We start from the raw sequence: 24,297 nt of genomic DNA, 5'->3' as shown, positions 1-24,297 counted from the left end.
ATGGATGAAACAAGACGTTGTGTAGAGACTGACAATTGGGGTCCCTGGTTCCGGTTTGGACCGCAAGATGTGAAGATGTGCACTGTACACGCACCAAACCAGATAAGATGGCCTAGTGTGACGGTGGAGGACAACAGACAAACAAGTCGAGGTCCAGGCCACAGAGATAAAGGCGCAATGCCAGCAACTAATGGCACTTTTTCACTGCATGTTATGGCTCGGTACGGCTCACTTTTGGGGGGTTTTCCACTGTGTACGTTACCTAGGACCTGGTACTTTTTTTTAGTACCACCTCAGTTACAACCAGTACTAAAATGTGACGTGTAAACACTGCTGATCACTGATTGGTCAGATAGAATCGTTACTACCAGAGTCATTGGATTTGCGACATGAGACACCAAACCCACTAGATATAAATAGTCAGCAACAGCCACGCAGTATCATTTGTTCGCACAACTTTTTAAACAACTTGCTTTAAACGACCGTTGCTCACAACTTGAAGAGGCAAGAAATGGCTGTATCGTGGTCAGTAGACAAGGTAGGGCTGCAACTATAACGATCAGTCTATAATCCCATCCACTTTGAAGCGGTACTAAACTGCAGTGGAAACCAACATTCCACAGGCCACAATCAACAACCTGATCAACTCTATGCGAAGGAGATGTGTTGCACTGCGTGAGGCAAATGGTGGTCACACCAGATACTGACTGGTTTTCGATCTGCATTTTCACTGTATAGAGAACTGCTGTGCAAAGTCCTCGACAGTGTCGCCGGAAAGGCAACCTTTGGAGATTGGAGCATCAAGAAAGTGTACTTTCTCTTCATCCCGCATCTCTGTAAGGTTGAGCCACAGGTGGCGCTCCTGGACCACGAATGTGGATATCACCTGATCCAGAGCCTGCAGCGTGACCTTCGTAGCCCGTAAGGCACAGACGGTCACTGAGTGCAGTTCCTGCATCACCTCTTGGTTTATACTATACCCCTTGCAGATCTTTCAGTGTTCTGACCTGAAAAACTTGTGTACCAAACCAACTCGACCCGGTCGGAATGGGATTCAAACCGGGGTCTCCGGCGTGGGAATTGGGCGTGCCAACAAGGACGTTTAAGATGGCTGCCTCTAGCGTCAGTCGCTAGTGCACCTCTTGAGATCATGGGAGTGAGATTTACATGCACAGCTCTCAATGGCCACCTTTTTTGCAATATGGCCATCACATGCAAGGTGGAGGCGGCCTGACCAATGGCATTGTGAGAACTCCCCACCAGAGATAAGGTAAACGTACATGCCCTGGACAGAAGGGCACAGATGGAAATGCATCTTTAAAAAGACGTGATCCGCCATGCAGCTCTTTTAGAGGACAATTGCCTCTTTTATCTGCTGCCGAAACACCCAGGGGAACTCCCTGCACTTATCTGTGCGTTGTATGAAGAGAGACCGCTGAAATGTGCTACAGGATTCGGCAGCACTGGAGAGATGATTGGATTAATAGATTTGATTCCACAAGAGACGCATCTACAGGCCCCCAAGAACAAAGCTGAATGAGTGGACCACACCAGCCTCCTTTTATACCCATATGTCCGGGGGAAGGGCTGGCATGCAAATTCCACTCGCAAGTTCGCATTGGCCTTTTCTGAAATTACAGAGATATTGGCTCTCAAGTGCAACCTATAGTGTCAGTCTCGACATGTTTTCAAAATGAATAAATCCCAGAAGTGATATTAGTAATATTTAAATCATTCTGCAAGCGTACTTTGTTAATCATGAGTTTACAAGTTGCAATTCTACATAATGCACAGAGAACTCCGAGAAGTACAGACTGTTGTTTTGTCATTTCTGAAAGGCTTGCAAATTAAAAATACTATTTGAATTGAATGTTGTGGCTTATACAGGTTTTTTCAGGCTTCAGAGTGCACTTTGAGCATTAGTAAGGGACCATACCTCATTTCATGAAGGGTCCTCATGAAAGATAGTGTCAAAGATAAATAAGCACTTACTTTCATCCGCACCCACAGTGTCATAATGAAATCAGAACTTCAAAAATTTACAGTAAGGTTATTGTTTCTCAGTTATTGTAAGTTGGCCATCATAACATTACGAATGGGTGAAAAGGCAATAATGCTACTGCCTGGCCATTCAAAAAATAAAATATCAATGTTATTTACCTCTTCCTCGTGCTGTATATTTTTAAATATAATTCACAAACCTCTCTTTAAATTCACCATGAAATTACATTCACAATCCATTTACTTATAACAGAATATTCAACAAGTGTAAAACTAATTTATTAGGCCTCTAAAATTACAGAAATAATTGGCCAAAGTGATGTGGAACTGTAATAGGGACGAAAGACCGGGAACTTCATAGCTGTGCATTTACTAGAAAATAATAGAGTGCTGCAGTCTTGACGTCAAATACCGGAACACTAATTCGCCAGTGGTTCCATCAAGATTTTCCTATGGCTTTTAATAATGGGGGTTTTCAATTTATGAGTAAAATAAGGTATGTGGTAAACATGACTTGACAATACTTGGTTGTTTTGCTGTACAACGTAAATTACACACACCCACATCATCTTGTTTGGCTTAATGTCCAAGTAACCTCTGTAGTAGAAAAAGCTTTAAACATTTTTTTATTAGTGATGTATTTTTTATTTTTTTTGTTTTTTTGTCGTAGAATAAAACGTGACAATATCTTGAGCTTGTGTTAACAATATATACCTTATTTTAGACATTTAACTAAAAACATACAAAAATTTGTAAAAACTGACTTTTGTAGGATGGATCCCCAAGGGCTAAAATGGTAATTAGTTTCCAGGTTTTGGCCAACAAAAATATATCATCCCTGCAGCATTCTATTGCACACCTTAGAATGTTCATCAGCAAATTAGAATAAAACTTTCAACAGCCCTGTGTTATAAGACATTTTTGTTTAAATCAAAACTTTTCAAAAAAAGTAAAAAAAAAAAAAAAAAAAAGTGTAATTTAAGAGAATCATTTTATTTGCATTAATGCACACAGTTGAATTGACAAAGGGCCGTTATGAAATGTTTACATTGAGAAACAACATTTTTAAATTTGCCAGTTCTTTCTACAACCTCTTATCACTTCATATATAAATGTCTCTGTGTCTGTCTTTTTCTCAGGTAGGAAAGATACGCAAGACAGCAGCGCGAAAAAGGGAATACCATGTTTTGTTCATGGTTATCACCACCGTGGTGTGTTATCTTTTGTGCTGGATGCCATATGGTGTCGTGGCCATGATGGCTACATTTGGCCAGCCAGGAATCATCTCACCCGTGGCCAGCGTGGTTCCCTCTCTCCTCGCCAAGAGCAGCACAGTCATCAACCCGCTAATATACATCCTGATGAACAAACAGGTAAGAGCAGAAACTAAATTATATCATTTCATACACAGTAACTAATAGGGTTGGGCCGATAGACGATGCCATCGTCCATCGCGATGGCTGACAGACATCAGCCACTGTAGACATCGTTTGATGACAAACTGGTAGACATCGCCCAACCCTAGAAACAACTAGGGCTTGAATGCATGAATAAAACTTCTCAGAAGTTTTTTGCTGCAATTATGAGAAAGCTGCTTGTTTTCAAACTTTTTTTATTAGTTGGCATGAAATGGAAGTTGCTATATTTATCTTTTCTTTGTGGGGTATATCAGAGTGAAGCGGCTTCTCGAACAAGAAAAAATGTGGGCGGGACTTGACTTTGTTCATGGGGAATTGATTGGATGGTTGAGGTTTGCTATTGCTGTGATGTCCTGTGAGTGACAGGTTGTCCCACCCTTGTGCCAGTAAACGCATCATCAGAAAAGAGATGTTGATGCAAGAGGGAGGGGAAGATATTTTGATTAAAGATGACGAGGGTACATGAATTTAAAAACAATGATGATGAACATGAAAAAATCCCAATACATAAAACTGTAATATTCCATAAAAAAATAAGAATAGTCAATTTTGATTTCATGGTGACTTTAAAAAAAAACCCTGAGTATTCATATATTAAATTAAATTAACCATGATACATTTCGTGATTCCTGAAGTTTCAAAAACTGAATGTTCTTCAGTAGAATCATTTCCCTTTCGTATGGTCACATGGTGTTACGTCAGTGGCTGATGAAATTGGGGGTTTCACTTAGAAGCCCGGAAGTGCATGAGGAGGTCACGAGGTCCTGGAAGTCACCATTGTCTTCCTGTGATCGCTCGGCGGCCTCCTCCACCTTTTCTGCCCTTGATGGGGCCGTGGCCAAAGGGTACACTGGGATTCCCCCGGTTGAGCGCTCTGTTGCGATGCAACTGTGTCCTCAGAGTGCTTCATCGCGTGGCAATCCTAAGCACCCCTCCAAAGCCTGTAGTTTTCATCTACTTTGGTGGCGAAATCCTGTACAGCTGCGGGGCAGGCTGCCACCTCTTTGCATGCCATCCTGCAGGTCTATCAGGCACGGAAGCTCAGGGATATGCACAAGGGTAGAACTGACCCAGGGCTCTTAGATGAGCTGTGTGCTGCCACCAACCTCGCTCTCCGGGCGACGAAGGTGACCGCACGCTCCCTGGGCCAGGTGATGTCCACTAACATGGTCCAGGAGAGACACCTCTGGCTCAACCTGACCGATATGAGAGAGGCCGAGCAAACCCGTTTCCTCAATTCTCCCATATCCCAGGCTGGCCTTTTCGGTGGAGTGGTCGAGGACTTCGCCCAACAGTTCTCGACCGCCCAGAACCAGACTGAGGCCATTAAGCATATTCTGCCCCGGCGGCCTGCTGCTGCCTCCACCCAGCCGCCGGCACAGAATCCTCAGTCTCATCGTGACCGAGGGCGCCCTCCCACACGGCCGCAGCAGCAGCCTTCACCCAGGACGCTCCAGCCCCGCAGCCTGACAAATGCCAGGCGAAACGGCGCTCCTGAGACGGGCTGCTCAGAGATGGCACTCAGTTCTTTGTAGGAGGTGGTAGCAGGACCACTCTTTCCTCTGGTGGAGGGCCAGGGGAGAATCTTTTGTTCTCCACTCCCCGCTGCTCGCCCCTCGCCTGGCCTCCTCTGTCAGGACGCGGCAAATGACCGTGTGTGGTACGTCTGTGGTTCGCATGACCCCGCTAGTTCAGTTCTTGGGAGCTTCCCAAACTGTCCCACTGGGTAGCGAGAACCATCAGACTCGGCTATGCGATTCAGTTCGCACGGCCTCCTCCCTGCTTTCGGGGAGTCCGCTACATCATGGTCGGTGGCAATGCCCCTGTCATGCGTGCGGAGGACACCCTACTGGCGAAGGGTACAATTGAGACTGTGCCCCCAGCCGAAATGAAGTCCGGCTTCTACAGCCCCTACTTCATTGTAGCACAGAAGAGAGGTGGGTTACGGACAATTCTGGACCTGCGCGTCTTGAACCGATCCCTTCACAGGTTTCCGTTCAAGATGTTGACAGCAAAACGCATTTTCGAATGTGTTCGTCCGTTGGATTGGTTTGCAGCGATCGACCTGAATGACGCCTACTTTCATGTCTCCATTCTTCCTCGACACAGACCGTTTCTACGGTTTGCTTTCGAGGGGCAGGCATATCAGTACGCAGTTCTCCCATTCGGGTTAGCCCTGTCCCCTCACTTCTTTACGAATGTCGTCGAGGCAGCCCTTGTGCCACTCCGGCAACACGGGGTTCGCATCTTGAACTATCAACACGGGGTTTACATCCTGAACTATTTTGACGACTGGCTGATTCTAGCTCACTCTCGAGACCAGGTTTGCGAACACAGGGGACCTGGTGCTCCCGCACCTCACCTGTCTGGGCCTTCGGGTCAACTGGGAAATGAGCAAACTCTCCCCCGTGCAGAGGATCTCTTTTCTTGGTATGGAAATCGTCTCGGTTGCCATGTGCGCAGCTTACGAGCGAGCGCGCACAGTCACTGCTGACTTGCCTGAGACAATTCTACGTTTTTTCAGAGGCTCCTCCAGCACTGGCTTCGCAATCGAGTCCCGAGGTGGGCATGGCAACCAGGCACGCTCCGAGTACCAGTTACTCCGGCCTGCCGTCAGACCTTCACCCCGTGGACGAACCTAAGCTTTCTACGGGCCGGAGTGCCCGGAACAATTTGGGAACAGTTCAGCGACGCACAGGTAGATCTGTTTGCCTCCCAAGACTCTTCCCATTGCAGCCTGTTTTATTCCCTGACCGAGGGGACCCTCGGCACAGATGCACTGGCGCACAGCTGGCTGCGGGGCCTCCACAAGTATGTGTTTCCCCCAATGAGCCTTCTTGCACAGCTCCTGTGCAAGATCAGGGAGGACGAGGAGCAGGTCCTTTTGGTTGCGCCTCATTGGCCCAACCAGACTTGGTTCTCCAAACTCGTGCTTCTCGCGACAGCATCTCCCTGGCCAATTCCTCCGAGGAAGGACCTCCTTTCTCAGAGACGGGGCACCCTCTGGCACCCACGTCCCGATCTATGGAACCTGCACGTGTGGGTCCTGGACAGGACGCGGCAGGTTTGTGTACCCTACCATCTCCGGTGGTGGCTACCACTAGATCACTTCCACTAGAGCCTTGTCCATGAGACACGCCTATGCAGTGTAACGACTGAGACCAAATCAGACACAATTATTTGGTATATGTACCATAAAAATCTCCAAACTTCACTTGCCCCAAACAGGGCAAGACGGTCCTAGTTGTCATGACCATGATCAGATAAGGTTTTATGGGTGTTAAAGAATGTGACCACATTCTCGAGAGAGAAAGACAATGGGAAGACAGAAACAATCTTTAATACAGACTTTGCTGCATTAATCATAGACTAACTGATCTATAAATGAAAATGCATCCCAGAAACTGTGTGAATGATTTACTGTCTTGTGTACTATTATGTATATACTATGGTATGTATTTTATTATACAACCAACGTATGTAACCTCACCTGTATCATGTCTCCTATCTAATTAATCCTCATGTAATGACTCACACTTTGATGTACATCACCTTCTCTTAGAATGCAGTGTGGGTTTGTTATATCTATCTGAGCATTAATGAACAGAAAAGAGGTAAGGCAGATGTCTGACCACACTTGAGATAGCGTCATAAATCCTCCCCACAGAGGAAACTCCCCTCAGAAATCCCCCTTTCTGATTGGTTTAACCATTAGCCCTGCCTTCCTCTTAGCTTCTTAGCTGCTGGCCTCAACTGTCCTCCCCAAGGGCCCCAGCAGACCTGAGCACTGTCTGCCATGCTTTCATACTCCCAAAGGGAGTCCGACTGCCTTGTCTTCAATCCAATCAACTCCTGGCCTTCTCGGCACTTCAGGATGCCGTGCCGTCCAGCGTGCCCTCAACAGGCCAGGGCAGCAGGCTTCGACTCACAACAGCCATGTGCTCGAAACCACCATGCAAGTTCATCATATCTTCTCCACCCAGCAGAGAAGAAAACGACTGCAACTTGTACAGTGACTTTTGACACTCACAGACCCATCAACAAACTCAATTTTCAACCACTTCAAGAATTGTATCCACTGCACCGACCCAATTTAATGAGGTGCTCTGAAAATGATAAGCTGATGGTTATTTTCATAGTTAATAGATCTTTTCCATAGTTCTATTTCCTGCTTCCGGTTCCATAACACTCACCATTTTACCTATGCATGTACGTATGCATGTATGTTTGTTTAGTTTAGTTATGTTTGTGATGTAGTTAATAAAACTTGTGCACAATTATGTATCTGATTTATGAGCCTCTGCTTGCAACAAGTCCCTTTTAGTGGAGAGGACAGGAAAAGTCCCTTTTACGATCTTGATCTTGTTACATGCTCTAAGTGCTGTACATGCTAAGAAATAATTATTTTTCGGTGACCATGAAAGATACACTTTTCTTAGAATAAATGAATAATCAAAGAGTTCGTTGGAACTGATTAATTGATTGTAATATTAATTTGTCTTACCTCAAAGTTAATCTAATTAACTGACCCAAATATTAATAAGCCTTCGCTTTGGCCTCCATCAAGAGGGTAGGGGACCTGCAGGCATTTTCGGTTGACGAAGCGTGCCTGGAATTCGGGCAGGCTAACACTCATGTGATCCTGAGACCCCGGCCTGGATATGTGCCCTTCGTGCTTACGTAGACAGAATGCAGTGTTTCAGGACCTCAGACCAGCTCTTTGTCTGTTATGGTGGGAAGCTGAAGGGAAAGGCTCTTTCCAAGCAAAGGTTGTCTCACTGGATAGTGGACGCCATCATCTTGGCTTACCAGACGCGGGGTCGACCATGCCCCCTTGGGGTGAAAGCACACTCCACCAGGAGTGTGGCTTCCTCTTGGGCTTTAGTGCATGGCGCCTCACTGACAGACATCTGCAGAGCTGCAGGCTGGGCGACACCCTACACATTCGCGAGATTCTGCAATCTCCGAGTGGAGCCAGTGTCCTCTCATGTACTCGCCCCCAGTGGCCGGTAATAGGACCCGCTCTGTGTCATCGTTTGCTGCGCCATTCCACTCCACGCACTGGATACGTGCGGATGAGTTCTTCCTTCCAAGACCTTGAGTTCCTCCTACACTGATGATGCCGTCACTAGAGTGCTGCCCAGTTATTCAGCCCTTGTGATTGGCTAGGTGTTCCATGTGCATGGTTCCCCCGTCGGGTGACCCCCACGTGTATTTCCACGGTAAGTCTCCATCGAGCTTGTGTTTTCCCTCTCCCTCTAGGTTGAAACATTCCACCCTGCGGGCTGGATACCTCTGAGTCTTCCATATGCATCCCGTACGCGGGTCATATGTGTATTTTAAGTCCTCCCTACGGGTAGAAATTGTGTTACATGTTCCTCCTGGGATATGTTACCCAGTGTACCTTGGTATTCTTGTGTTAAGCCTAGCCCTTCGTTTGTGCTAGTCTCACTACAGGGAGCTCAGTCTTGCGCAGGGCACTGGAAGACAGCCGATGTGGCGTGATTATACTGGGACCCCTAATTTCGTCAGTCACAGACGTAACTCGTAGTGACCGTACAAAAGGGAATGTCTTGGTTACGTATGTAACGTTACGTCCCTCTGCCACAACCGCTATACCGCTGGAATAGCCTGGAGTTCAGTCTCGGCTCCTTAGCGAGGAAACATAATGCGAGATTGCCAGTGCTCCTCCTTTTATACTCGCATGGTGGGGCGGAGCCACGGCATGCAAATTCCCCAGAGGCATTTTCATGCCATTGGCTCGTTTTCTAAAACTCGAAGATGATAGGCTTCTAAGCGAAACCCCCAATTTTGTCAGTCACTGATGTAACTCGTAGTGACCGTACGAAAGGGAACTAATTCTATTGAAGAACATTCAGCTCTTGAAACTTCAGGAATCACGAAATGTATCATGGTTAATTTAATTTAATATATGAATACTTAGGTTTTTTTTTAAAAGTCACCATGAAATCAAAATTGACTATTCTTATTTTTTATGGAATATTGCAGTTATGTAGTGTGATTTATCTATGTTCATCATCATTGTTTTTAAATTTATGTACCCTCGTCATCTTTAATCCAAATATCTTCCCTGAAACCCCCAATTTCGTCAGTCACTGACGTAATGTCTCTGTTTCTTACTCAGGGAACGAGGGTTACATACGTTATTCAGGGTGAAAAAAAGTTTCAGTCCCCCCTCCCCCCATTTAAATTATAATTTATTTTAATAGATTAATAATAATTTATTGTTTTAAATGCTCAAATCATCCTGTTTGAGAACCATTGCTTTTACAGATATTTGAAAGAATAAAGAAAAAAAATCTGATTACAAATACATTTTTGTTTTCTGTCAAATCTGGACAGATTTACAAAAACAACCAGAAGAGGGACAAGAAATTCACAAGTAGCACACACAATATGTTACTGGGTCAAGTAAAGGTCAAGCTTTTATTATAGAATCAATGGTCAAAAGAACACACAATCATGTAGTGGTTTAGAAATCTAACTCCATGACAAATGTGTATTAACACATGGAGAAAGAAACATTATAAAACATCCTATGGCTTTTGAATGTGAACTGGCCTGTAATAGACAATTGCTGATATTTACAGTCAAAAGATCAATGCTTTCACAGATATAACATACAGTAATAGCAGGGATTAAAAAAGGCTGTGTGGTGTAGAATTACAGACAGAATGAAAAAAAAAAAACATTTATGAAAAGGAAAGGTACAGAAGAAAGGAAACCATCAATTAAATTAAGAAAAGTCGACACAGATACACAGCACCACTGATACAGTACCATTCAAACATTCTCACACACAAACTCAGGAAAACCACACATTATCCTCAGAATCGTACTGTGCACATCTATGACACAACATTGAAGTTCACCAGTGAAATCACCTGCATTTCCTCTTTTCTGTAACAAAGATATTATGCTCAAAACAGAGCTAAACCTAGAGACCCAGCTCATATTTCCCATTACAGGCTAAATCCTATTGTTAAGGTTTTGAATACTAACAAGCCCCGCTTTGTCACATGCTCTCCCCTCCCCTCCCCGAAAGTAGTCACATCACCCCATAACATGAAAAACCAAACAATTTACAGAAAATACTTCAAATAATACTCTTAAAACGGCAAGATCTCCAGTCACATGGTCTCTTATCGGCGAGAGACAGAGTTTATGCCGCTAAAACACCTTGTTAAAGGCTTAAAGACATTCACAGAGGAAGGACGTACGACTCTGCCTCTGATCGCAGGGTACTTAAAGACTAAAGAGAAAGTAGAAGGCAGAGCTTTAGTCCCTCTATAAGGTCACATGACCATTTGGCCATCATGTAGATTAAATAAAAAAATCTGGGAGAGCCTTTCTCCATTCTCAAAGTATACCATTCTCAAAGTTTGGGATCAGTGACATTTTTTTTTAAATAATTTAATTTTTTTTTTTTTTTTCTTACAGCAAGGACACAAAGGCGGCTTTCACATAATACATTTTTCTTTTCCACTGTGAAACTTTTCCATAGTTTTTCTTTGTGAAACGCGCTAAACAGACACGTTTGACCGCTGCACTTTTGCAACGTCTCGCGAATGGTGCCATTCTAAAACAAAAACAAAAGAAGCCGCCTTTCAAAAGAAGAAGCCCATTCTGTGTGAACCAGCACTTTTATTGATCAAAAGTGACAGTAAAGACATTTATAATGTTGCAATATATATATATATATATATTTGTTTTATTTAAAATAAATGCTGTTATTTTGTTATTTCAAAGATTCATGGAAAGCAATATCTTGGTTTCCACAAAAATCAGAATTGATTTCAACATTGCTAAGAATGGCTGCTAAAAAAAAGAAAGCAGCTTCAAAAAGAAACCTGTTTTTTATTGTAATATTTCACAATATTACTGCTGTATTTTTAATCAAGTAAATTCCGACTTGAAGAGCATAAGAGATATCTGACTGAACCCAAACTTTGAAACGAAAGCGTACATGCTTCTCCTCCCAGTCATTTCCTGTCCTCTCCACTACCGTGCCGTTAAAAAGTGGCGAAAAGGCCCCCCAAAAAACTCACATCTATTATCTGTCTGTCACAGACTGGAGGTGAGTGTGACGTCACACAATGAGTCACAATGAGAAGATGATACACTGCATGTTCACAGGCTCTAAACCTGCCATGAAATTTTACAGCCAAACCTATTTTAGTATTCAACAGTATACTAAATACAAAAAAAAAAAGGTGTTTCTCTACATCTACAATCCCCCAACATGGGGAAACAGGACAGAGTAAAGGTCAAATATTTGCTTTACAACCTCAGCCTACCATAGGACTAGAAGGAAGATGAAGTATTTCACTCCTGAGTGAAATCACCAATTACTAGATTACTTCTACAATATACAACAGCGATTAAAACAGACGTTAGCTCTCCTCACCAGATCTACAGAAAAATCAGTTCTGTTTTAATTCAAATGGCACACATTGAAACAATGCACACGAGTAAATAAACCTTCAAGTTTTACCTTCTGTAGAAAAATCGCACCACAAAGTGAATTGTTTCAAATGAACAACTGTACATGTAAGAGAAGACAACGCAAAGATGCTCTGGTAAGTCATTCGCTTTTAAAGAAGACTCCGACGGGAGTCTCCAGATTTTAGGGGCTACAAGACATTTAAAACCTTAACAAATAATATCACCAACACACTTGTTATATTGCCAGCAGCCTTAAAGTCCCAGATTACAAGGAATCAAATCCTGATTCAACAACAATTTCTGTAAACTACCTGTCTTGAAAGTTTTTCAAAGTATAAAACCACTAGAAGAGAATTAAAATGAACCACTGTCACATTCAGAAACTCCTTTAGTTGATTTGTACAATAACAGGTAAATGTCAATAAAGTACTCTATCACTATCGATTCATTTGCCACAGTTCAGTGAGACGTTCTGGTTTTTTGAATGTGGCACATTGTATATTACATCAGAAAACAACACCTAATTTACAAAAAAACAACAAAAAAAACCCCACTCACGTTATGGCGAGAAGCTTTAAATCTAGCCTTTGTGAATGCTTGCTTTCAACAGTGTAGCTTTCAGTGTCAATGACTGCTAATACTTCCAACTCTGTGAAAAACAGAGTTTCAATTAAGAAGAATGAAATAAAAAATAAAATCCACAGATCTTAAAAAAAGCTTTTCTCATGACATATCTATTGCTGTTCTCTCATCTTTATTTAAGCATAGGCTCAGGCAATGCATTTTTGAGTGGAACTAGAGCAGAAGGTTTTGCCCCGCAGAACACCATCCATAGTCTACCTAACACGGTCCGTTGTGAGCCGGCTCGATGTGGTCCTGCGTCAGTCTGCAGAGCTCTTCTGCTTTTACAAAGTCTGTTATTGCGTCTTTCTGTTCAGGGCTCACAGTGGACGTTCCTGAAACCGGGGAGTGTGACCTTGCCTTTCCGTTTGAGGTCTTCCTCTGAGCCGACATTCATGCGCTGGATGAGCATCTTTTCGTAGAGCAGGGGGTGATATGCACCCAAAGTGCAGGCGGCGTCAAAGTAACGTTCGTGGTAGTGGCACAGATCCGTCTTCCGTAGCGAAGGAATGTATTCGTAAACGTGGACCTCTTCACATAAGGACATCATCAGTAGGATGCCTGAAACACACACAGAACTAGATATTAACAAAGCAGCCCACACACACCACATGAGATTAGGGTTGAGGGGAAGAGAAAAATGGTTTTTATCATCTGAAACATGCTGTGACTTCAATGCCGATGTGACTTTTATGATGCAATTAACGTCAAGCACACAAGACATGCGCAATTCGTGCCAAATGAGAGCAGTAGTGAGCCCAAGTTTCTTGCACACCTCTCACACACTGGTAGTTTCTGTTAGGTAGTTTTGTAATAAATGTTTATAATGAATGTTTATAATAATGAAATTGTTTTATAGGCTACTTAATATATTTTTCTTTCCTGTTCGGTTCTGGATACAGTTCAATTTAAAGGTTTTGTTGTGGAATGATGAAAAAAAAAAAAGTGACACGTGTAGAGTTCATAATATTTGTATGTTTCTTTTTATTTACCGGTATTTTACATCATTACTGAATGTAACAAAATGTGACTTATACACAGATGCAACTTATCTGTGACTTTTTTCTCTCAGCAATGCAATATTTTTAAAACTTATTTTACCAAATGTTCAGGAAAATAAAATGCAATAGAGCAAACATGTGGTCAGAATCAACAGCGAATGACTCTTAGCCACTAGAGATCAATCACTAATTCAAAAACTGTGACAGTCACAACCCATTTACTTGAATAACATCAATATTTCTATGGAAGTTTGTTTCCACCACAGAATAAAAAATGAAAATGTAATTGCCAATTTTTATCCCACAATTCTGACTTTACCCCTCGCAATTCTGACTTTTCTTAGAATTGCGTGATATAAACTCACAATTGTGAGTTATAAAGGCAAAAATGTGAGATACAAACTTGCAATTTTGAGAGAAAAAAAGTCTGAATTGCGAGATAAACTTAAAATTGCGAGTTGTAAAGTCAGAACTTTGAGAAAAATCTTTGCAATTACCTTTCTTTTTCATTCAGTGGTAGAAACAAGCGTCTATATATTTCCTTGTGAGTCAGCCGACAGTCTATCAATTTAAAGACGTCATTACATTGAAAAAAGATTTGTTTTCCCTTTGTTATTGCAAGGCACAATTTATCAGTGCATGTTATTATAATGTATATTAATAAATTAGATTTCATGCTGACTTTAAGGCTGTCTATTCACACCAATATCAACAAGTCAAAATGACCAATCACAGCAGAAAATGATGATTTCACAGCAAAACTTTTCACCAATTTCTGAGAAAATTCTGCATATACTTTTAACAAAAGCAAAATGCATGTATTTTGCTTTTGTTAAAAGTGCAGTTATGTTTATCGCTGCTCTGTGAAATTTTGCTGGGCAAAATCCAGTAATTTCATTAAGAAATAGAAATCTGCACAATCGGGAGTTTCGAACAAGGGCAGATTCCACACACAGATTTCAGTCGTGTTCAAGTTGGTCTTGCAAACTCTAACAATAATAGATCCAATAGAACAATATCTAGATTATACTATCTAGAATAATAGATAATATAATCCCTTTTACTGGTGAAATCCAGACATTTCAATAGAAAATTGGAATCTGCATGATCAGGAGTATTATATAAGGGTGAAAAAGTTCTCCACGCATATTCCGCTCGTGTTTAAGTTGGCCTTGTGTTTGCCGCGTTGACCAACAGAAAAACGCTTGGTTTGAAAGGAATTTCTGTGAGAATGGTGCTTCATGCACCGCTACTCTATTGACAATGGATAACAGACCTTTTTTGCGAGTGTGACTGCACTTTAATTTAACATACACTTAAAAAAATTTGTTAGCAGGAAAAATCCATAATCGGTTTGAAAAGCCTTTACATTTTTGCGACTGTTGACAGTATTTCTCAGGTCTCAAGCGTTTCTCTTTTTGTCTAAAGTTCTACAGGTGTTTCCGCATCTTGTTCTGCTGTCAGAGGAGTTTAATGCAGAATGGTCTCACGTCCAAGCCCTCCAAGACCACAGTCATCCAGCTCAACCATAGAGTCTACAGTAACACTATCGCCTGCACTGCCCAGATCTCCACCGGCATCCACAACTGCAGCACTCCTGCCACAGGCAGATCCAACCCCCCAGAGGTCACCTCTTAACCGGAGCCATCCCAGACCAGGATGTGGATGATCCTCAACCCTGCCTTGTTTTACGGAATGTAACAGTCTCGTTCCAATGGTTTTCTTTGTCTTGGCCTTTTTCATCCTTCTCTATCAACTAGACAACTCATTCCCTCTCCACAGTTTTCATTTTCCTATGCTTCCTTTTACAGCTGCATCAATGAACAAAAAAAAAAGAACAAAAAAAAAGTTTTTTCTTTTTTTCTTTTTACAAACAACCCAATCTAAAGATAAAAAAAAAGAAAAAAAAAGTTGCAACAGAAAATGGTTATATACAGACTCGGAGAGTGAGACTAGTATATTACTGTGTACATATCTGCTAAGAATTCATTTAGTCACCTTTAACACATAGAAAAAGCATATTATACAGTACCATTCAGAATACTGTGGTCGGCAAGTTATTTATTTATTTAATTTTAAAGAAATGTATACTTTTATTCAGCTGATCTTTTGAACTTAATTCTGGCTAAAAACTCAGCTTTGCCAGCACAGGAATAAATTACATTTTAAAATATATATAAAAAATAAATAAAAATAAATCACAATATTACCGTTTTTAGTGTATAAACAGTTTTCACTGTTTTGATTAAATAAATGGAGCCTTGGTGAGCATAATAAACTTTCAAAAAAACAAAAATCCTTAACAAGCCCACACTTTTGAAAGTTGTTTTGAAAGTCAAATTTATGTTTTCAAATTTACTTCAATATTATTTATAATTTATTTAAACTGTTCTGCTGCTTTTCAAAATGTAAATAGTTTTTTAATCTGCACAATATATTGTAACTTTTGTAATATGCACAATATATTGTTACTTTTGTAAAGTATTTGCAACCATTTTTGCACAACATGTGAAACATGCATTTTTTTCAACTTAATTTGCACATTACGCATGATGTGGAATATCTAGATTTAATAAATAAGTATTTGCAGCCCTGCTTTTTCCATTTCTTTTATATATCCTTTTATTGTCTTTAACTGTTTAAAATCAAAAGTTTCTTACTGTTAATGTTTCATCTTAACTAGTCAATTGCTATTGTTGAAACTGTCATCATGAAGAACAAGTTTTGACAATGCTGATATTGCACAAGGCATAGAGCAGTATTTCTTTTGTGTTAAATGTCTGTCATGTAAACTGTGAAGAACAAAATGTAGCTATATTGCATACTACTGAACATGTACATGTCATGAATTATATATTATATTTGAGTGTAACAATAAGCTTTTTTCTTGCTAAGAACACTTTTTTTTCCTTTTTTTGTTTTTGTTTTTTGTTACCAATACCAAAGACAGCACTTATCTGTTCCATCATACCTCATATTGTTCCATTTCTCCCAGTTATATATCATATGATGAGTTATATTGCTGTCTTGAGCCCAGGTCACTGATGTATACAAAACTAGTATAAAAGTTTTAGAATAAAAGTAGAGGCACACTGATGCAGAGCACTTCACATCTGTGCCAACGGCAGTGTTTCAAGAACAACGCAATAAGTAAAGATCCATTTCCACAGAGGGAACCTTCATCCCAAAAGATCAAAACACATTATGCATAATACACAAGTATGAAAGATTCACTTGGGATCCAGAGCAGTGAATTCTCAGAGGGATTTTTAAGAAAACAAAAACTTTCTTTTGCAACATGCTGAATGTATGCCTGGGGTTGAATATAATGTCTCTAAGGACTCAATGACACTGCTCGACCTCATGAACATCACTCCCATCGCTATAACCCTGAAAGGATTGTGTATGAAGTGCCAAACACACCAAGAGGGACAATGTGAGCATTTCTGCATTTAAATAATATGTCTATTTGTAAGAAAGTAGCCTCATTAATAATTGTCACAACATTACAAAATGGATATTTGCCTTTTGTCAAATTGTTGAGCCATTTTATCTGTTGTACTGTATAAATGCATATCAATGTATGAATACTACCAATTGATTGCAGAAGTCTAAAGCCCGAGACACACCAAGCCGACAGACGGCCGTTGGGCAGTTTTTGTACGTTGGCCGACTAAGTTTTCTCTGTGTTCCGCACCGTCGGCAGAAATTGGTCCTCGTCGGCCATTTCGACATGTTGAATCAGAGTCGGGCCGTCGGTGAAGGAGGGAACTCTGATTGGCTGTTCAGCTTAGTGAACAAGTCAGTGCACAAGAATAATAGCAAAACAGCGAGCAAAGAAGTCAAAACGGTACAGATAGAAGGCTATTCTAATGTTATGTCATCTTACCTGAGTGTTCCTTGGCGAATATTTCAATATTAACATGAGCGGAATGGAATAAAGTGTTTAACAGGACTGATATTCAAAACGGTAAGCACGCACTGCTTTGTTTATGATTTGTGTATCTGCAGCCTGCAGTGTCAGTTTCCCTTTCTGAATGACGAATATAGATGAATACCTGCAGAAATAGCCTGTTGTCTCATTTACATGCAGGCGCAGAACACACATTCTAGCTGACAGTCGGCAGTAGTTCTCTCGGTGTGTTCAAGTGCAGCTTTTCCCCCCGACACAGGCAACGCGAGGCGAAAACACAGTCGGCTTTCATCAGCACTAGTTCCTTGGCGTCGATTTGGTGTGTCCCGGGCTTATGATTTATGAGAACCTGTCTGTCAGAGAGGCATTAACCGCTATTAAATGATTGTGAGTTGTGTTTGAATTCTAAACCTTCTTTAAACCCTTTCTGAACCAGTAATTATAACTTGTTTCCCACTGTACAAAACTATGCACCATGCTAGACTTGCCACAATATCAATTTTCAAACAAATGTATCCACATTCAAACTCAGTGGTATCCGCTTAAGTCATAATCAGTATTAAATACCATTTCTGGGTCCAAGCTTCCTCTCAGTTTCATCTGTATTCAGTGAATACCACCTCAACAGCCATTTATGAGCACCATTCATTTAGAGCACACCTTTAACCCTTAAACGCATACCTGAGAGCTTTACCGACCCGGGGCATCATTCACTTCCCCTAATTGATTTTTAAAGTTAGACATAAACCTTAGTATTACTCAATCTATTCATTATCAACAATATAATAAGATATATACATACACATATACACACACAGAATGTCTGTTTTCTAATTAATATTTTTTTTTTAAACAAAATAAAAAGTAGGCTATGTAATAGTATATATTTTTCTGCGCAACAATTGAATCTCTGACGACAATTACCTTTACTCCTCAAGGTGGAAATGTCTGATGCACAATGATGGTGTGATGTTTAGCTAATAATTACCGCAGGCATAAAACAAAAGAATAGGAAGTATCATCATCGAAACTTGAAATGGTAATTTACTGTGGAGCAAGTACTGAATGCAATCAGAGATCACAAATATGACAGAATGATAGAAAATTTTACTTCCAAATTCCAAAAGGTAATGTTTTTTTTTTTTTTTTTTTTTTACATTATTATCAGTTGTGTTATTATTAAAACACTAAGGAGAGTTTTATACTATTGTAGCAGATCCACTATTGTTAGATATCGATACAGGTTGCTAAAGACCTGAATATGATTTGATTTGATTTTAATATTTTATTTCGAGCTAAAGAAAGAAAAACAGAAATATATATATACATAATAAAAGAGAAAAAAAGACAAAATAATTTACATTACAGCTCGAAAAGGAGTGGGAAGAAGACAAGCTTATTGACTCCCACCCCTGTTCATAAACCCGCACTTATAAAAAAATATGCACTTATGTTTGGCAAAACATTCATGCAAGGGTTAAGCTATGCTTTTAACAACATCATGGTGTACACTAGAGTCTCCAGGCACCAACATTTTAATGATTCAGAAAAGATGAATCGCTGTCTGGCCAACTGAGATTCTGTTATGGTGCTAAACTAATAAAAATGAAACTGAAAAATATATATATATATTTTTTTTTTATTTAAACAGGATTTGTTCAACCAAAAATGAAGAAAACATGCACAGTGGTCACAACACAAGGCAGTTTGATTCTAAACTTCAAATGTTTAACTCTAATTAAAATGAAAAAAATAAAATAAAATAAATGGAAAAATTTCACAGTGTTGAAATGATGAATCACTGTCTGGCCTTAGATTTTGCTATGGAGATAAAGTTTAGGATCATGATTTTTCGGTATTATTAAAGCACATTGTGTGTGTATGTTTGTATCGTTTGTTATTTGCTTTTGTCATGTGATTGACCTTTTGGACCCTAAAACAGTGACACAGGACTTCAGACAACAAGCGGATTACCTACGGAAAAGACCCTCATACACAGTGGAGTTTAGTAGATCTGTAGCTACGGCCGAATATTCCTGAGCCTGAAGCAATGTCATGCTGCATTTTATCAGCCAAGCTCAAGCTTTATGAGGAGAGTGAATGATTGTAGATGCAAGACTTCCAGAGACACAAGGCATTGAGACTAAACAGATGTGCTTGGATCATTCTTTGTCATCATTTAAAGATGGCATGAAATGGAAATTCAGCATATCCTTTTTTTTTTTTCTTTTTTTTTTTATTGTAATATTTATTATAAATGATTGATCCGTGAACAATTATTTTTCAATACAGTTCCCCTCCCTCTCGCAGCGGCATCTCTTCTCTGATGACGTGTTTTCTGGCGTGAGGGTGGGACCAACCTGTCACTCACATGACATCACAGCAATAGCAAAACACAACCATCCAATCAATTCTTGATGGACAAAGTATAAACCTGTCCCTTTCTGACGATTGAATGCAAGCAAACATTCAGAACTGCCTCCATTCAATCAACATCCGATGGATAGAATCAAGTCACCGCCTACTTTTTTTCATGATAATCCGTTTCCCTCAAATGTACGTCACAATTCAGAAGAAAAGATCTGTTGCTATTTCCCTTCCATGACTTTAATACACTATAATGAATTCTGCAACATCGTACATATGGTCAGAGTGATTTTGTTGGTTCTGAATGTGGGTCAGACTCTTCTAAGCTCTAGGTTGAAAAGCTCCATTGCTGGATGAAAACGTGAGGTCTCCATCTGCTACTCTCTCTGTGGTTTTAGCCAACACAGACTGAGCAAACATTCCACAAGCTCCTGTCAAAGCAGAAGTCCGACCTAGAAATCTGCTATAGGTCACTTTCCACAATTGGGGTGTTTTCACACACTTTTGGAGCAGAATTGATTTCATTTGACATAAGAGTCCAGTTTGTCAAGGTTTGGCTGATTAATGCAGTCTAAGGGCCAGATTTACGAAACAGGGCTAATTAGCGTGAGAGCGCAATTCCAAAGGGGACTGGAAAGTTCTGTGCGATTTACTGACGACACGCAAATGAAAGAACACAGACACAGTTAATTTCTATAATGACCAGCGCAATCTACCAAGAGCAGAGCAAATTAGCGTCTGGTTTAAGACTTTTTTGGGGCAGTAAATAATGGTGCAATTACCAGCAAATTGACGAGCGCAAACCTTAGTAAATCACCTTGCATGATTCATTTAAATACTCTCCTCCCATAAATTTTGCATCTGAAAGGGAAGCTCCTACAAATGCATATAAAGTCTGTCTGCAAAAATAACCGTCCATGACTTTTAAGCGCTATTTTTTCTTTTTCCACTGATGGCCATTTAGACTTCTGTGTACCTCCGAGGAGGCAAAGGAGGCAGTGTCTCCTCAAAAAAAATTGGATGAGAAAATAATCGATATTACAGAAATAAAACAACACAAATATTACAATGTGTGACATAGAAAAACATGATATGTGGCATAAGTTTACTGTTCTAGACCCTCCAAAAGACTTGCTTAAAAGTGTTCAAAAAGCATTGGTTAATTTTTTCTGGGATGGATGTCATTGGCTTCCTCCAGGAGTCCTTTACCTTCCAGTGGCAGAGGGAGGTCAAGGGCTTATACATCTGGAGTCAAAGATATTGGCAATGAGGATGCAAACATTGCAGAAACTATTGTATAGTTCAAATGATGTGCCCTGGGTGTGTTTTGGGAGATCTATACTTAAAGATATTGATGGAATAGGTATTGACAAACAATTATTCCTAATGAAGAAAACTTTTGTCAAAAAGTTTTCTGATCTGTCTTTTAGTTTTTATGTCTCAGTGCTCAAATCATGGGACTTGTTTGAAATATCAAGAACTGTTGAGGAGCATTATGGTGTGGAAGAACCTATTTTTTTAATCCTCTTATTGAGCTTCCATCAAATATATCTCAGTCTTTAATCAATAGATTTTTGAATACTGGTGTCACTAAAGTTATTGATTTGATTGATTTAAGTAGAGGCCAATGGAGAACTTCGCAGTCACTTGCTGATTAAGTTGGCTTGAATTCTCTTAGAATTATAGAAGGATTTGTTAGGGGTTTTAAATCCTCCATTCCTGTATCATTTGATCAATTTGTTAATCATGTTTTGGAAGATGGTGTTGTATGGCTGAACTTTCTTCAGTTAAAGGTGTTTCCTAAAGATTGTGGCATTGATGACTCTGGTTCTGTTTCCTTATTAAAAGGTTATGGAAAATTGGTTTTTGATTGTATAGGGAAAAAAATATTGTATCACATATGCTAAACTTTACATTTGGGTCAATTGAAAGGAAAAGTCGATACTAAATGGAGAGCTCAACTCTCTATATCTGAAGATACTTTTCCATCTTGGAGACTTTTGTATAAACCTCCACTTTCTAAGAGATGTGGTGATCTTCATTGGAGATTGATCCATTGTATCCTGGCTACAAATCAATTTGTTGCAAGGTTGAATGAAAATGTTACATCGAATTGCCCATTTTGTGATGCTCTTGATAGTATTTTTCATATGTTTTGTGACTGCCCTAGACTTGTTCCTATTTTTGAACTGTTGAGAAAAATAATAACAAAATTCCAAGGGTTTCTGTATACTAATAGCTTATTTATATTGGGCTGTTGTTATAGGAAATCTTTACAAGAACAATGTGTACTTGCTAATTTTGTCATAGGTCAAGCTAAATTAGCAATTTTGAAATCTCATCAGGAAAAGAATGCAGGAAGAGACATTTGTATGGTGGCCTTGTTCAAATCCTTAGTGGAAGCACGAGTGGTTATAGAATATACATATTACAAGCATGTTAATAATGTTATTTTCTTTAAATGGAGATGGGGTGTTAAGGAAGCACTGGCTACAGTGAATGAGTATGGGGGGTTGGGTTTTAATTGGTAATGATTTTTTTTTAATGGGTGATTTATAATTGAATGTGTTAAGAACATGGAATATATATGTTTATTTATTTCTTAAAATGTGTGTTTAATGTGAATGTGAAGGAATAATGTATATCTACATTTTTAAATATGTAGAATAAAGGGGTTGTAAAAGTCAAAAAAGTCTCTCTCTCTCTCTCTCTCTCTCTCTAACATGCGCCCTGTCACGAGCGCAACAGTCATCTACACACCGATCAAATAAGGCTTTGGCGGGACCCAAAAAATTTTCACTGCAGGAAAAACCCTGCCTATCACCATAAAGAGCTCGAAAGAACACACTTACTACCAAACCCGACGCCAGACCTACAGAAGGGTTCCAAATTGAAGGAATGACTCATCACAGGTCCAGCCTCAGGGCTGATGCAAGAAGCGCCTGGGGTGAGGAAGTGTGCAGATTCGGACCACAGTATTATGTAAGACAGTGTTCCCCAACCCTGCTCCTGAAGGACGCCCAACACTGCACGTTTTCTTTGTCTCCCTAATCAAACACACCTGATTCAACTCATCAGCTCATTAACCCATGTGATAATGAGCTGATGAATTGAATCAGGTGTGTTTGATTAGGGAGACAAAGAAAACGTGCAGTGTTGGGTGCCTTCAGGTGCAGGGTTGGGGAATACTGATGTAAGATTTAATGCAGCCGAGCGCGCCTTCGCCTCTCTGAACTTTCCCATCACAGAGGTGATTTTTTTTTTGCCTCGACGGAGGAGCTGAAAAGTTCAGAAGGCGACACTGGTGCATCGAGAAGAAACGTTTTCTTTCTCCCCAATGTCATCCAAGTTCAACCACAGATGCCTATCCCTGGCCACCATCGCCACCAAGTTTGTCCAATCGTGGCGGCTGTTTGTTTGGTGGCCTGTAGTGCAGCGCAGCTCGTCCACTGCGTCAGGGGAAAGACCCCGACCTTGGTCCAAATCTTACAGCAGATCAGCATGGTGTGCCTGCAGCACAGCCATTGTGTGCAAGGCATCACTAGCCAGACCCACCATTGTGTATGTCCTGCCATTTAAGCACAATGTTTGTTTAAAGGGCAGGGCTAGAGCACTTAGTGTCGATGCCTCTACAACCGTGAGATAGTTCAAACCTCTCGTCAATTGAGGCATCGACACATACCCGTGTTTGCGCATCCCCTCAACATCAGCGTAGTTTGCTCGCTGATGGTGATGGATGTGCACTGAACACGGGTTCTTCCATGCCTTTTTGATCTCATTGTGTAGATCGGGCAGGAATGGGAGGCTCACGGGAGCTGGAGTGTTATGGCTGGAAAGAAACCATTCGTAAAGTCTGCCACGAGCGGTCACTTCCTTCATGCGCTCCTACGGCAGCAAAGCCTCGCTGAGCGCGTTTCATAACACTTACAACTCATCATACGCGGGGTAGGGTGGCTGTGAGGGTTTGGGTTGTAAATCCTCTTCACTCTCATCAGCCATCTCCTGCTTTCTTGGGCTGTTCAGCAGAGCACTCGCTGTCAGATCAGATGTTAGTGACAACACATCATCATCCGGCAGCTCATACTCGCGAGCCTCCGAGTGACGTCATAGGCTGTTGCCAGTCAATATAGATTGCCGTGGTTGGATAGCTTTTCAGACACAGGTTCACGTGGAGAGCGTTCCCCCATAGCGTCATCGACGCAGTGGGAGTTCCCTTTCGAAAGGAAACAGGTAAAAATAAAATAAAAAATACCGTCATATACCGTGAAACCGGTATCATTTTGAAAATATCGTGATATAAATTTTTGGTCATACCGCCCAGCACTAGGTTGAATGGGAGAACTAATTAAAAAGTAAGTAAACAACTCACCCAATTAGATATCACTGCTTTGTGTCATGTTAAAATCAAACTTGAAATGGTCTTTGACTTTTTTTGTGAGCAATGAGCTTGATAAAATAAAAGGTAGCCTACATTTTCGTGTTTGTGACCAGTGTTTACAGAGCTTAATGA

At 40.6% G+C, this 24,297-nt stretch overlaps 2 protein-coding genes across 3 annotated transcripts in view; one reads left to right on the top strand and one right to left on the bottom strand.

Moving 5' to 3' along the window:
* The window catches only part of tmtops2b (teleost multiple tissue opsin 2b), a 52,715-nt gene extending 34,885 nt beyond the window's left edge, over positions 1-17,830 (top strand). The window contains exons 3-4 of the mRNA XM_084122230.1: positions 3,141-3,374; positions 14,936-17,830. Coding sequence (XP_083978356.1) covers positions 3,141-3,374; positions 14,936-15,145 — 444 coding nt within the window. The 3' untranslated portion in view covers positions 15,146-17,830. The remainder of the gene's footprint in view (positions 1-3,140; positions 3,375-14,935) is intronic.
* The window catches only part of st6gal2a (ST6 beta-galactosamide alpha-2,6-sialyltranferase 2a), a 74,762-nt gene continuing 60,300 nt past the window's right edge, over positions 9,836-24,297 (bottom strand). For both annotated transcript variants that reach the window (XM_084122228.1, XM_084122229.1), the window contains exon 6: positions 9,836-13,067. In XM_084122228.1, the coding sequence (XP_083978354.1) occupies positions 12,820-13,067 (248 nt within the window). In that variant the 3' untranslated portion in view covers positions 9,836-12,819. The remainder of the gene's footprint in view (positions 13,068-24,297) is intronic.

This window comes from Abramis brama (genome assembly GCF_963993115.1).
Source record: "Abramis brama genome assembly, chromosome: 8".
Classification (NCBI taxonomy): Eukaryota; Metazoa; Chordata; class Actinopteri; order Cypriniformes; family Leuciscidae; genus Abramis; species Abramis brama.
The sequence above is the reverse complement of the archived record's forward strand: the minus strand, read 5'-3'. Positions and strand labels throughout refer to the sequence as shown.